This window comes from Nelumbo lutea, chromosome 4 (genome assembly GCF_056320005.1).
Source record: "Nelumbo lutea isolate HS-2025 chromosome 4, American lotus-T2T, whole genome shotgun sequence".
NCBI lineage: Eukaryota > Viridiplantae > Streptophyta > Magnoliopsida > Proteales > Nelumbonaceae > Nelumbo > Nelumbo lutea.
In genome coordinates this window covers 14,774,593-14,789,820 of record NC_142687.1, presented here as the reverse complement: position 1 = coordinate 14,789,820, position 15,228 = coordinate 14,774,593, and the positions used below count along the sequence as shown (strand labels likewise).

The 15,228-nt window shown below is 37.2% G+C and overlaps 3 protein-coding genes across 3 annotated transcripts; 1 reads left to right on the top strand and 2 right to left on the bottom strand.

Moving 5' to 3' along the window:
- The first annotated feature begins 4,263 nt into the window (after positions 1 to 4,263).
- Positions 4,264 to 5,498, top strand: LOC148854096 (Putative membrane lipoprotein). The gene is made up of 2 exons (XM_088941498.1): positions 4,264 to 5,252; positions 5,364 to 5,498. The coding sequence occupies exons 1-2, from the start codon at positions 4,379 to 4,381 to the stop codon at positions 5,465 to 5,467; spliced, it is 978 nt and encodes a 325-aa protein (XP_088797624.1). The 5' UTR covers positions 4,264 to 4,378; the 3' UTR covers positions 5,468 to 5,498.
- A 1,166-nt stretch (positions 5,499 to 6,664) lies between these two features.
- Positions 6,665 to 7,841, bottom strand: LOC148854095 (Pathogenesis-related thaumatin superfamily protein). Its single transcript, XM_088982645.1, has 2 exons — positions 7,679 to 7,841; positions 6,665 to 7,565 (listed from the first exon to the last, which is right to left on the bottom strand). Exons 1-2 carry the CDS (start codon positions 7,743 to 7,745, stop codon positions 6,856 to 6,858), a joined length of 777 nt encoding a protein of 258 aa, XP_088838771.1. The 5' UTR covers positions 7,746 to 7,841; the 3' UTR covers positions 6,665 to 6,855.
- A 2,450-nt stretch (positions 7,842 to 10,291) lies between these two features.
- LOC148854094 (hydroxyproline O-galactosyltransferase GALT6-like) lies at positions 10,292 to 15,228 on the bottom strand. Its single transcript, XM_088986701.1, has 7 exons — positions 13,766 to 15,228; positions 13,127 to 13,359; positions 12,746 to 13,036; positions 12,501 to 12,629; positions 12,230 to 12,403; positions 11,187 to 11,294; positions 10,292 to 11,105 (listed from the first exon to the last, which is right to left on the bottom strand). Exons 1-7 carry the CDS (start codon positions 14,646 to 14,648, stop codon positions 10,896 to 10,898), a joined length of 2,028 nt encoding a protein of 675 aa, XP_088842827.1. The 5' UTR covers positions 14,649 to 15,228; the 3' UTR covers positions 10,292 to 10,895.

Below are 15,228 nucleotides of genomic sequence, written 5' to 3'. Positions count from 1 at the left end.
CTATAATGTTATACATTTATTATATCGAATAAAAATATATTGTACATATAATTTTATTTTATCAATAATGGAAATGCAATACAAAATTTAATGTCAACCTAGAAATCAAACTTTTTTTTGGGTTGTGGGTTAGTGGTTTAGGTCAAATGGTATGATAGTTAAATAATAAATATTTAAAAACTAATAAAAAAGTACAAGTAATCAAAAGAATATTTAAAAAATTATATAGTAATTATGTCAAACAATAATTAAGTGTGGTAAGTAAAAATTATTTATATAATGTAGATGAAATATATAATTTAAAACTGATCCAAAAGCAAAGCTATTTTCTTAGTTAAATGGTGGGTCAATGATCTAACTTTTCGAATAAATTCATGATGTCATAATTGAATAATAAATATTTAAAAAAAGATTGAACACAAAAAATAAAAAGTATAGAATCTTGCCAAAGACATTTTAGAGCATTTCTAATGTTATATAATCATCATAATAAATAAAAATAAAAATTCATAATAATAATAATTTTAATTTTAATTTAAAACTTTAAAATTTTTGCACATGCACATTTAGTACAAGTATTTAAGTTGATTTTTAGTCATATCGTTACTTTTATTATTCTTAATTTATATATTAACTAGGATATATCTAAAATTCAAATAATTAATATGAAAAAATTCATATGTGCAACGCACATGTTTAATTATTAGGAAAAAAAAGATTTGAATCCAATCTATATCTGGTAATGGCCTTTTACATTTGATAGTCAAAATTTAAATTGAATAATCCAAATATTTATCACAATCTTAGAATAAAGTCTCTGTTTTTGGAAAATTTTAATATAAAAATGTTAGTGGAACATTCAACCGCCAATTGCAACTATATTAGAAAATTTAGGGGAGGTGATTGCAATTATCTAAATTCAGGGTCGATTTCTACAAACGTCAAAAACTTAAAGTGAGGTTTCAACAATTAACCTTATATATTAATTAGTGAAACTTTTTCTTATAAGGTAAATTTCTTAAACTACTCTTATGGTTAGTGTTAAAGTACCCCTACTATTGTACCATGTCTGTCAGATGTGTCAACATGTTGTAAAACAAGTGTCCCCCTATATCAAGAGCAATGGCATGGGACCACATCGTTGGTTCCACAGACCCTGAACAGCTAAAACGTTCAAACACATGTAGTGGACCAATCAGTTTCGAGAGGCAAATAACCCAATTTATATGAAGTTAGGCATTCACTTGTTTACCCACCATATTAATCACACTTACTTCACAAACCTCATACTTATTCCCTCTTTTTCCAATCTTATCTTACTTGACCATTGGAATCCTAACTTGGGCCTTTTTGGACATCATCATATATATGAAAGAAATAGAAATAGAAATATTGTTTAATATGCCTGATATATAATGTTAAAAATGTTTCAATTTTTTTAATTTTTATATTTTTGAATTTTATCTATTTTTGAATTTTATTATTTAATTGAGACAACATGGATTGGCCCATTTGACCTGAAATGGTTTAAGTTCTTACTACTGCCTAGATGAAAACACTATTTTTTAGGTAGATTTTAAAAGTATGTTTTTATTTTATTGGAATTACTAATTTATTATGTATGGATTTAATTAATATAATTTAATTATGAGGAGAAATAAATTTCCTTAAATATATGATTAAATGAAGGTGAATGCAAATTAATACCTTAAGGCTCAGTTTGGAAGGAGTGCAAATATAAATATGTACATTGCAAATACATACAAAATATAGGTTTTGCACAATACATATTTGTATTTGTATTCCTTCCAAACTAAGCCTAAGTGTTAGATTTAATGATTGAAAATTGAATGCATTGAATATCTTATAATTGCCTCTTTTCAACTCATTTAATATTAATAATCGATTACCCTTTTGCCCCCATTTTTTATCAATAAATTTAAATATGGAAGTGTAAATTTTATTCTCAAAAAATTCCAAAAATATTACTAAGGCTATTTGTGCTTTTTAAAGTAATATAGATTATGTATATAAATATTATAAAATGAATTTTATATATATATATATATATTACATATAATATTTATATCATATTAATTATATAATATATTTTATACATATATTATATATCATCACTTAATTAGCGATTTATGCTCAATGCTTGGTCAGCTTAGGTCATAGGTGTTAAACCTAGCCCGATGCATGATCACACCCAAATATAATACTAGATGAAGTCACATTGTGAAGTCGGTCTACAGATTCCCTCAAGTCTCTATCCATTATTTGGAGATCACATCTCTGCCCCACAAGGAGCAGACCCACAATGCCCTACATCACATCCCCATCATGTATTGGGAATATCTCCCAATGATGACATCATCAGAACCATCAGGAGATGTTCCCAATACACGGCAAGATGTGTTGTGGGGCGTTTTGGGGCAGAGATGTGAACTTCATTATTTGTGGTTCCTTGCTTTTTTTTTCAAAAAAAAAATATTAAAAGAAGACATGGTTATATAAATAGTTGCATTTTAGGACAATTATGCCATATTATTTCTCTTAAAATAATTTGGATATAGGCCGACTCCTAAAATGGAATGCAAATTACAAAATCATCAGTTTAAACAGCTTACATGCCACCAAATTAAGAGCTTGATAGGGCCCTACATTCAAAATCCTTCACCACATAGCCCCTTCTTGAGAGTTTGGATCTCCTGTCCAATTTATCGCAGTCACATATGGAGAATATCTCATTCTCTGCATAATATTATGCAAGGGGAGATGTTCCCAATTCACGAGGGGTAATGTGTTGTGAGTAAACGTGAATAGGATTCTCATTGGCAGGAGATAGGAAATCCGAACTTCCTTCTTGATGATTTGATAGGGTCAACAGAAATCGGTTCAAAACCCTTTTTTATATGCCAAAGTAAAGAGCATATCAAATGAAAGAAAAGCCAAAATTGTCGATTTTCAGGGTGGCTTGTTCCATCCATGTCAATGAGTCAATTATTTTAAGATACTTAACCCCTAGATCAAGTAATAACGTGGCATAGCTTATACTAAACCCCAATAATTTTTTATGCCACATTCAAGTTCACTTACTTGGATATTAAGTTTAATTAAATAAGTGTTTTCAGGTAAAATTTGTCCAATTATATTGTTTTTATCTAATATATATTATCCAAGTAAAAGAAAAGACAAGAGGAAAACAACATTATTTTAGTCAAACGGCATTTCCTTCTCGCTTTTCCTATCCGCTGACTATCTATAAATCGTGAATTGCAGGAAAAGGAAATCAGTGGGGTCCAATATAACAATAAATGATGAAAAGAACGCGGGAATTATAATCAACTACCCAATTAATCAAATTACACCCACTATATACCGACAAATTTGAGGGGCCTCAGAATTTTTTTTCTCGTAGAATTTATAGTTATGTTTGGTTTATAATTATTTTTCTACTTTTTCCTTCCTTTTTCTCCTTTTTTCTTTTAAACCAAACATAGCCCAAGTTTAAATTTTAGAGTAGCCAAGCCGCTCAGCTGCTTAAGCCTTCATGAACCTTACCAGTTAAGCAAGCTACTACCATGAGTGTCTACAGCGTCAGATTGGTGGGCAATCTTTGACTCGGTGCATATGCATTGACTGGCTTTATAACATGATAGTTTGTCTAAGTGATTTGAATGGTTGTGAGGCCTGTCAATGAAATTCAAAAATCCAGATTCAATAGGTTCGATCCGATATTTCTGTTAAATGGGATATAGATTTGATTTTCGTTTGGATTGGTTAAAATCCAATTTTTAAGTTATATATAATAAATTTAATATATTATATTTATATTAATTTATTATATATAAAAGTTTAAAAAATAATTGAACTTTTAATTCTTTTGTATTTTAAAAAATTAAAGTAAAATTGATTAAATCCAAATCCAAATCCAAATCCTGTTATGGACCCATATGTACTGGTAGATTGCACAGCCTGGTGTGCATGATGTGTTATACAGCCAATTCGGGCTCAATGGTAGGACCCATTTAAGATCAATAGTAGTAGGCCCCAATCCTTATATGCCAACTCAGATAGTTATAAATAACCCCTAGTCATTTTAGGGTTCCTGCAGGTTGCAGCTCCACTGACTCAAGTTTATTCTGCTATTTATGCACATGACCGTCCCAACCAAGCAAAGCATGCATGAGAAAAGCATAGAAATCAAAAGACAACAAGAACCAATCCCCACAAAAGCAAATCACATGCTCCTCTCTCTTCTGCTTCCCCACAGAAAGAGAAGATTTGTTACTTAGCTACTCCTAAATACCAACTTAAAAATAATAAATGATCGCTCGATCAGTTCATCTCTAGCTCCTACGCTTTTTGCACAATGAAAGCCATGAAAATGAAGCTTGAATCTTCTCTCATCACGCTCCTCTGCTTCATCTCCCTCGCCTTTCTTCCCTCTTTTGTCTCACCCCAATCCTGCAAAAAAACCTGCGGCGACAAATTAATCAGGTACCCATTTGGCAGCGGCCCTGGGTGTGGCGACCCCCGATTTCAGAAGTATATAACATGCAACCAACAGAAGCTCAGCATGACGACTCATACCGGCTCTTACCCTGTAAACGCCATTGACTACGACAACCAGGTCATCTACATTCAAGACCCCACCATGTCAACATGCTCGTCTACCCATTCGAGCAAAGGCTTTGGCCTAGACTGGGATGCCCCATTTGTATTCCACGACGACAATGTCTTCGCCCTCCTTGATTGCTCCACATCTTCATCGCCACTCTACAAATCCAGCAGCCTCTTTAATGGCGGTAACAGCTCTGAAATCCCACTCTGCGATAACGAGGGCGCGCCCTTCTGCAGCCTCCTCTATTCCTGCCCTGAAATCAGCACGCTTAACCTGCCAATCTCAACATGTTGTGTTTATACTCCGGTCGATCTCGGGCCAGTTTTTAAAATAGACCTACAGAGGCTGCAATGCACTTCTTACACTGCTGTTTACAGCTTTAATGGCCAACAGTCCAATCCCGAGAGTTGGAACTATGGCGTGGCTCTGAAGTACCGGTTTAATGTCAACAACGACTATCCGAGAGAGTGTAGCACCTGCGAGAGGAGCAATGGAGTTTGTGGGTACACTGGTTTCTTTAATTCTTTCATCTGTAGCTGCATCACTGGGATCAATACTACGACGGATTGCTATTTCGAAGCGTACTGGAGCAATGGTACAAGGCTCAACCCACCACAGATTGGTAAGGATTTTCACCAAAAAGAAAGAAAAAAAAATTGTTTCTTGACAGCTTGTGACGATACATAGTGGTGCTGGGTTTCTGAAGTGTGGACGTTATTTGTTGTTGTTGCAGGGATTTGGTTGATTATTTCTTTGGTATGGCTTCTAATTTGGGCCGTGCGGCCTTGTGCATTCTGTAGATCAGTATATGCAAATCCCAAGTACAAAGTGAACTAGAAAAGTGAATCCCTGGCGTTTTATTTTGTTCTGTTTGTTTGTTGTCGATGATCAACAATTCAACATATCAGTCCCAAAATGAGAATTAACAGAAGTGAGGATTCAATACCTTTTCATATATAGTTAATTGTCTTGGAGAAGTTGGTTGCAGATGGTTTTGCACGTATGTGAGTGGAGCAAGATGTGGAGGAGCCAAGAAGTATGAAGATAGCACTACCAACTCAAATGAGTCAATTACCATTATTTTGGCATCTTCCCAGGTCTTAAGTCTGTTCTATTGTACTGTTAATACTGTGTTCTGTGATTGGGAACTGTAGCAAGGAAACGAAATCCATCTTCTCTGGGCTATATTCCAAGATATTAGGTTTAATTAATAAAGGAGATTTGGACCTCAACATCAGATAAAATAGACAGTTCTGCAGAGTGGGGATAAGGTGATAGATGCAGTGATAATAGGAAAAAACATGTACTAGTGGGGACATTTTTTTTTTTTTTTTTTTTTTGGGGGGGGGGGGGGGGAAATGATCTAGGGAAACTGGAGATTCCTGATCCACGTTGCGAACTAGAACCTTTGCCTTAAAGCTGAGGCTCAGCATCCCTGCTTTATAGCAACTTCCACGGTTGAATGGAAGAGAAGACCTTCACTTTACTTCCACAATATTTTATTTTTCTGATTCTTTTGTTAGTTTATAATCATATCTCTGCTTTCATGGCAAGCTTTATCCATTTAAACTTGTTGGAATAAGTGTATCTCTGCAATGGAAGCCATTGTTAAATGTTTTCATTGTATGCGCAGAACATCTAGAGAGAGAGAGAGAGAGATCCCCCTTTTGCAAATTGCATATTTGATCTCATAGCGCACCAAATTAATTAACAAAGAGTATTCCCTCCATGGCTGTCCTTTTAGGCTTCATTATCAAGCTTTACACATGAGATAGCACCACAGTATGAAGTAAAACTCAACTTTGTAGATAAGCCCATGTGACTGTATCTTCTTTAAATGAATGGTACTCTCAACACACTGCACCTTTCTTCATATATATCTCTGTTGGAGGCTCAAATGCATTGTGCTTTCAACACACTCCACCTTACATAGAACCTAAGAACCGCCCCATATCCTCTCACTTTACTTTATTGAGAGCCCACTTCTAACAATTATAAACCCCACTTCCTAGCCATGAGTAAGCAGAATAAGGGTTTGTGCTGATGAAATAACAATTTAGGTTCTTCTACTCACATACCAAGAATATAATCACAAAAGCCAAGGAAAGAGAAGAGATTAATTGCTACATAGAAAAAAAAAAAAAAAAGCAAACCCAAGCATTAAAAATCAATATTTAAGACTGATACTTTGAAGTTCAAAGCGGCTTTTAATACAATGCAGCCATCTATATGGGCATGTGATCACCCCACCTGGAGGGGCAGAAAGTTATGACATACACCTGAGAAGTGCAGCGTACCAAGGGTGGGGGTGTATCAAAAGCATAACTAAAATATGAAGGACAAGCGTCCTTGAACATGTCAGAGTACATGTTGCTTTTGCACTTTTCAGGGCTCCCATAAGCATTTCTGCAACAAAACACATCCAGATCGAAAGCCAAGCATGCGCTTTTGCACGCCACAACCTGTCCAGAGGCATTCAACACCTGAAGCTCTGATGGGCAGAGGCTGTTTAGGTTTTTCAAGCATCCTGTAATGGAGCAATTGGATGCAAAGGGCTTTGCAGAAACAGAGACAGGGAGGTTATACCCATCAACCAAGCTGACATCGTAGAAACTGGGTTTACTCTTATCTGGCTGCAGAGACACCTCAACTAGTGTAGCTGGGGGGAGGCCTATGCTTCCATTACAGGCAAGTCGTCCCTCGCAGTCACCAGTTTGGCAGGCAGGCTTAGAGGACGACGCGAAGTTGCAGCCAGTTCTCGCCCAGATCCGGCCATTCCACGTGTCTGGGGCTGTAACTCGCCGTGTCTGGCCTGAAGGAAGGTAGAAACCACCATCAGCTATAACCGGATGGCCTGCATTCGAGGCTGTGGCAGGCCATATGGAGAATGGGCATTTGTTGTGGATGAGGAATGTGCATGCTTGTCCTGCATGGCCTGAAAAAACATCATCATCATCTGATGAGATTAATGGAACATCAACATAGATTGCTTTTAGTAAAAGTAATATATAAATCAATTCTAATATAACGAATGAGAAACAGATGCACCAGACAACATAAAATGCCATGTCAGAAGGGTGAGAAGAGATGTGGCGGGCAGACTGAGCTGCTTCATTTGGTCTGCAATGGGGGAAAATGGGAGCTATGGATGGCTATTTGTAGCTTGGGAACCTGGAATTTGGGTTTTCATCTTGGACTGCACTTCAAGTTTGAAGAAAGATTGTCTTTGGAGGCAAGGTAGAGAAGTACTGAGATTAGCCTTCACCAATACCCTTTAATTTGATCATTTCTTAAAAGAAAATCAAGATAATTTAGTTACATCAAAGAGTAAATTATAAATAAGCAAACATGTGTTAAAAGCTTCCATAGGACTAGGAATTACATAAATCCAAACATGGCATCCTGAATTAGGATTTTGTTCTCAGAGGACTTTATTCAAATATTTATCAGCTCAGCTCATATTAACTTGTCCAACTAAATTTCGTTGGCATTTAAGTATAGCAAAGAGTGTTGGCTCAATTTGCAAAAGCCAGATACAACAGGGCGTTTTTGTTTTTGATATTTAGCGCATCAAGCCGGACTCATCACTGGGTCACTTGCTATATACTTCCCAAATTCACAATAAGCTGCATGTCCTGAAAAAACTTGGGCTGTTTGGAATGAAAAAATGAAAGGCCTGAACTGTTTTCTGGTTTCCAGCACACGACACATTCATGACAACGTGTCATGCGTTGTAAGGCACCCAAAACAGACTAAGAACAGTCGAAATTTTTCCGCATGTCTTCGTCATCAAAATCATGGTTTTCAAAAACGGACCAGGATCGGAAAAACCAGGAATTGGTCATCTGACCAGTTTTGTTTTACCCTATAACCATTTTTTGGCAAAAAACTGTTGATTTGGTCATCAAATTGTTGACTCAGGCAGTCGAATTGTTCGAATTGTCTAACGGTTTTTGGTATTTTTTAAATTTTTAATTTTTTTATTAGAATGGGTCATCCGTTTGGTTCTAACAGTCGAACCATTCGACCTGGGAACCAAACCCCTGAACAGTTCATTGTTCGATTCGATTTTAAAAACCTTGATCAAAATAATGTTATTTTGAATAAAGGGGATGTTTGGGACCGGTGCATCATGACCGTTCCATTTCACAAGTGGGCCCTGATTCACAAGTGATTCATTTCATTTTTTTTTTTTAGAAATACAGAAAAATGGGATGCAGGCTGACTGGTTTTTTAAAATAAATTGACTTAATGTTATAATATATTTATAACATTAAGGTGATTCAAGAAATAAAAATTTGGCGTTTCAATAAATTCTTCCTTTCCCAAATCCTAAAGCTAATTATTACAAAATGTTTTTTTTTTTTAAGAAGACTACCAAATACCATTTTTTACCTATTCCTTTTATTTGTTGATATGGCGCACATGACACATCAGTAGAAATGAAACGGTTGTGAAATGCACCAGTCCCAAACATCTCTAAAATCATTCGGATGTGTGATATTTGACATCGATGCTAAATTTCCTTATATTTTTGTATTGCAGTTATTATTCAATTTATTTATATTTCTGAAAAAGGCCGATTTTAATGAGTTAGGATCTCCTGCCCACCAAAACTCAGCCCACATTTATCCGAATCATACATAAAGAATATCTCATTCTTTGCATAATATTATGCAGGGGAGATGTTCCCAATTCACAGAGGGTAATATACTGTGGATAGGCATGGATAGAATTCCCATGGGTAAGAGATCCAGAGTCATAATCGATTTTTTAGCCAATTTCTTAAAAATCATCAAAATCAATCAATCAAATAGAAATGTCAGTACCAATTCCTTTAACACTGATGTGGTTCTGATATTACAGTAATTTTCAAGAAATCAGCACCGTTGCCAAACATCCCCTTAATGCTTTTGGGCAGATTGAAATACTCGGATTTAATGAATTATTATACGACCAGATTTCTGGGCAGATTGAAATACTCGGATTAGATGCATTATTATACGACCAGTTTCCACAACTCTGAGGATAGCTTGGTTTAGGATAATCAGAACACGATTAGAGGTTATTGATGTACCAGGAGGCTACCAGCCCTCCATTCAACAAGAAATTAATGTTTTTTCCAGTCAAACCTAATTTGTTAACCAAGGTGGACCGTGGACGAGACAGGATGATGGTAGGCATACTCGGTGAGCATTTGACTAACCACACCATGTTGATTGTTGAAACGCAAGTGCGCCACCCAACAACCCATTTGCATTTGTGCCGTGGTTTAAATAACCAGTGCGGAATAGGTATTGCATCTATCGTGTCAATGACTTCTTGACACGTTCCCCCAAAAATTATATCGGGGTCAGGTCTTGAACCAATCCCTCTGAATCTATTTAAAAAATAAATAAATAAATATTTAAAAAAAAATACCAGTACAGGCTGATACGCCCTACGATACCTTAAATCTTGACTTAAATTAAAGGGTTGTTTGGTAGTTGACTGTGGCCTTAAGTGTTTTAATGTCAATTTTCCGTTTGGTTGGAAACTGTTTTGGGGTAGAACAGTTTGCATTGAAACCCCTGTAAAGAAAAGTCTCGACGCCCTGACGGTACAAACAGTGGTGTTCGTGTTTTCAAATACGAGATGCAGTACGAATAATGAGGAAAACAATGAATGCTAAATATGATATATAAAATTAGGCAGCATGAGGCAAGCACTACAATTGCATATATTTGCATGTACAATAAAGAATTTATCTGTGCTCATCATGGCTTTCATGTACATTGCTAAAATCTAGATCCCAACTGAATCTTTCCTTTCGAGTTAATCTAAGAAATTTGGTGCCCCAGATCTCTTCTCATTTCACCCAAACTTGCGAAGTATTTCCCGTTGGTTCTCTATAGTGTGGCAGGGTCAAGAAATATTTTCAAAATGAAATAATTTTCATCGGTCGTGGTGTAACTCTAGGTGGTTACAGAGATATGAAGGTCTTTAACATTGTACCCTGCAGTCAGCACTACACAAACATCATAAGCCCACCAGCCAACCCTGCTATCCTCATCATCCTCCAGCGTCAAAAGGTAAAAGAACCAGTAAAAAAAATAATGAATGAATTTGAAGGGGCATATGAATAGAACCCCAATCTATACACTACATTATCATGTAATGACTGCAAAACTTGATTTCACTGCCTTTCTCCATCAAAGATCCTCCACAGTCACCTAACAACACAGTAGTTGTCACTGAACGTCTTCGCCATTGTCTATCATCATCATCATCTCATGTTGCAACACTGGCCTCTTCCCGTCTGTTGCAATTTGTCCCACATACAGATCATCTGCCTAGGAGACTGGTAATGTGCTGTATAGTAATCATCAATGCACCCAAACTGGCAGAACTTCACATCATGTCGATATTCCACAAGTCTTGAGGTGTTGAATTGTTCCACCCACATTCCCATGCTCACATCCTCCATCTTGAACAACTGTAGTGTGAATTTCAGTTAATTAATTGCCACACTCGGATAGACCAAAATAATCAGTGGTGACTAGTTCATGTGACTTACTCTTAACTTGTGTTTCTCAAACTCGGAGACAACAAAGCGTGCAATGTCAGAAGACACAACATAGCCTGGCCCATTTGCATAGGGTGGATAATCTTCTTCTGGCCATTCCTAAAATCCACCAGAAAATAATAAGGTGAGAACTTGTCAAAAGGTTCAGACAAACCCCAGAATACCAAGAAAAACTCCCTACACAGGCATGAAACTTAAAAGTTAAAAAACACTATCAAAACTCAAAAGTAATTTGCAATATGCAAGAGAAAATTTGTATGGATGGTACTTCTGTTTGGGAAGCCAATACTGTTATACAGAGTAGAATATATTTCAGGGAGATTAACTGAATGCACAACCAGACTACTACGGTTTATTCATCACAGCACATGCTTACGAACCATGATTACCTACAGTTTTCTTTGACGCAGAAGAAGCATGATTTACACAAAAGGGGGGACTAATGTTATTGCACACTGTGAGTTCCAAGGTGATTCATCCAAGTGAACAAGACTTCCCTAATTAATAATCAGCCCATTCCTTGATACAGCACATGCTTACAAGGAATCAGCCTTCATTTAACCTAGTAACTACACATTCTTATGTGATTCTTTGAAATCTCTTTTGCATAATTTACCCTTCCTAATCATTTAAAAATAAGCTGATACATTTGCAGCATATGAGATCAAATATACTAACAAATCTTTTTGTCTTCCTTTTTAGAACCATATTTAATTCTGCCATCAGCTGTCATCAGCTCCTAAGCCTCATCCAAATAGTTTCCTGTTTCACCACATTAGAAATACCAATAGATACCAGTTTAAAATAGTTGCAATTAAAATATGAGCAACTACTTCCCTTTATGTTGCATAGAAAAGTATAATAAATTCGACCAAGTAAATAGTTGAAGATATAAACAAAAACAATCATCAGAGAACACATGATATTTAGAAACACTCAACATTCTATGCTGAAAGCAAAATATATATACAAAACCAATGGTAAAGAATTCATTAAATCCTTGTGGCAGCCTAGTAGAAGAACTTAATACATACCTCATATGTCACTGACCATTTGCCATAACGCAAGGGCTTGTGGTAGTAATTTATATTTCCTACATACAAGCTCCGGTCAACAGGAACTTTCTTCACTTCCTTGATGACTGTATCCACCCTGACAAATGTGTCATCATCACCCTTCATGACATACTTCGCAGATACCATGCGAACCTGTGAATAAACAAAATCATCAAATACCAATAGATAATCCATAGAAAATTCTGAATGAATTGTAAATGCAAGTTTTTATCCCCCCTCCCAAACTCACCCCATACTCGCAGATGGCAACAGTCTTCAAAACCACAAGGTCATAACTATCCATGAAAGGCACAATAACAATATCACCAAAGAACTCGGCTTCTTTCTTCAACTCCATATTCACTTCCTTCCTTGCATGCTGTCCTCAAAAATAGAAGAAAAGAAAAAGGGAAAAACTTAAAAATTGGTGCCTGACCTCCAATTGAAAAAGTGACTTCACGAAAAACTCTAAACACCATCCAGGACTGCACTTACCAATGCAACAAAAAAGCGAGCCACAACATTTGAAGACTTGATCAGTTCAGATTGCATCCATGTCTTCCTTACAGCCATCCGTTCAGCAAAATGGTTGCCTGCTGAAAGGATACCAATGAAAAGCTCCACAGGCCCCTCTGGGGCAGCTGGAGCTTTCCATTTAGTAGACATCTCAAGGTGTCTCTGTGGAGAAAAGCTAGGATGTGTAGTGGGTAAGGAAGCTGCAAATATAGAATGCACATAAACATCCCCATTCAGAGAAAGGCCAGTTGCATCCTCAAGAACAAACCCCTGTAAACATTAGTAAAAAAAAAAATAAACTCAAGAGATAATCTAGATCTTACAGTGACAATAGCAACGAAATTTGATAAAGATACTCACGGTGCGATAAGGAAAAGAGGTGACATGCCTCCCATCGACATTTACATGATAGCCTTCTAAGCCGGCACTAAGAGTGAGAACAAATAACTTCTCCTCTGCAAATGGGTACGGCCAATCAACCGTAACCTTCTTTGTTCGGCCAATTAACCGATTTAACCACCACATTGCCTTTGATTCCTCTGAGTGGTCATCGTCATCACGAATCCACTTCTCACATTTTACTTGCCCATCAACTGCGCAAAGTGTGAATGTTGTAAGACGAAACTTGCTCAAAACGTACAAATCCCCATCTTTTTCTGTTATAGCTAAACCTTTCATAACTTATTGCAGATAAGGGGTTTTAGAAGAAAAAGAAAGCCCATGCTGTAAAATCATGTAAAGGACCTCCTCATGTTGTCTAAACAATGAAAAACACTAAGAACGTTCAGGCAATACTTATTACATAATTTAGACATCGCATATAAGCTTAAATTGTACTGAAAAAGAAGAGAACTAAATATATAACAGTTCAAAAATCAATAATAAAAGAGAAAAAAAAATTCATGTACTTTAAGTAGAACCCAAAAATTTTAAGTGGCAACAAAGACTCAACAAAAAGCAAGAAGAAATGAACAGAAGAGATCGATGAAGTTTGCTTACCAGTTTCCTCATCGGCCTTAGATTTCCACCCCTCGCACCTAAGTGCTGATCCCCACTGCATCCTATAGCAAGTGTTCTGCTCGATGACAGGCTTTCCACTCCAGTCGCCCTTCAACCTAGGATTGAAGTGCAAGATCCTCGGTGGTTCCTCCCCATCAACCGTCTTCAGTCCTTGCAACTCCATCATGAACTGCGAAACCATGACTGACTTATCCCCATCCTTCAACGGTGATATCTTTGGGTCATACTCGGGGTGAGCCGCATACGGCTTTCCGACAAGCGTAATGTGAGACCCTAGAGTCAAGCCACAGGGAAGTAGCAGAATCTTACCCCGGTCCAGAAATTCCGATCCAGAAAGCATAATGGAATGCGGGCAAGTCTCCGATCGGTTCTCGGCTTTGCTCTCTTCATCAAGCCGAATCTTCCCAGATTCAAGCTCCTCCCAAAGCATCCTCCCAACATCCCAAGCATGCTTAGCGGATTTCTGAAGCTCGGAGAACCCATCTTTACTGCTACTGTTGTACGCACCTTCCTGAAAATTCAAACTTGACAAAATGTTGTACTCATCCATCCGCCCCTCGGACGTTCCCTGCTGAGACGGCTGAAAAGAACCCTGAGAAACCCTAAAAGATACCTTGGAAGGTCGGACAGGAGCTCTTCTCTTCTCCAAGTCCGCTTCGCTGTCAAGCCTAAGAGGCCGAGGCAATGCGTCGCTGATGAACCCATTAAAGCCCTCTCCAGATGCAGCATTGAAACCGCTCCTGAAGACAAATGGGATTTCCACGCTCACCAAGAGCATATACAGAAACCCTACACCGATCAACAACTGAATCGATCTCTGTCGGCTCAGAGACAGAAACATATCCAACTTCCCCCGCTTCATCGTCACTTGCTTTCTTTCTCCCCTTGGGGAAAAAAAGAAAACAGAGAGAAAATTAGGGGAAAAGGAAACGGCAGCGAACCTTTGACTTGATCTGATTCCTTCCAATTGGAGAAGAACCGAGACAAATCTTCTGGAGAAGAACCGAGACAAATCTTCTGGAGAAGAAAAGAAAATAACCACCGATTCGATCAAAACGATTCGTATGTGCAAAACCCCCTGCTCCCAGACCTACCTCTTACGGTTGAGAAGAAAAAAGATAGGTCAGCAAGCAAGCTCAATACGAAAGGGGGAGAGAGAGAGAAAGAGAATGTTGTTGAATATAAAAGGGAGAGAGAGAGAGAGAGAGAGAGAGAGAGACGTTTTCGTTTCGAGGGTCTCTGATCTCTCCATCTCCAATTCAATTTTTAATCTGGAAATTGAAAATAAAAATAACCGACGTTCTTGATTGCTTTTTGCTGGAGAATATTTCTTTTTTCAATTAATTCAGAAGATTCCCCACTCATAGAGAAGTCCGCCTGACACACGTTTACATGTAAAGCCGCATGTCCAAATGTGGCACTCTAGATGTCAAACACTGTCC

Bases quoted from the DNA above. Each gene is read 5' to 3' on its own strand.
- LOC148854096 (XM_088941498.1), top strand. From the start codon at position 4,379: ATGAAAGCCATGAAAATGAAGCTTGAATCTTCTCTCATCACGCTCCTC. The intron at 5,253-5,363 runs GTAAGGATTTTC...TTGTTGTTGCAG, and splicing joins GCTCAACCCACCACAGATTG to GGATTTGGTTGATTATTTCT.
- LOC148854095 (XM_088982645.1), bottom strand. From the start codon at position 7,745: ATGAAGCAGCTCAGTCTGCCCGCCACATCTCTTCTCACCCTTCTGACA. The intron at 7,566-7,678 runs GTGCATCTGTTT...ATGTTTTTTCAG, and splicing joins ATGGCATTTTATGTTGTCTG to GCCATGCAGGACAAGCATGC.
- LOC148854094 (XM_088986701.1), bottom strand. From the start codon at position 14,648: ATGAAGCGGGGGAAGTTGGATATGTTTCTGTCTCTGAGCCGACAGAGA. The intron at 12,630-12,745 runs GTAAGTGCAGTC...TTTTGAGGACAG, and splicing joins CTCGCTTTTTTGTTGCATTG to CATGCAAGGAAGGAAGTGAA. The intron at 12,404-12,500 runs GTGAGTTTGGGA...GTTTATTCACAG, and splicing joins TTGCCATCTGCGAGTATGGG to GTTCGCATGGTATCTGCGAA.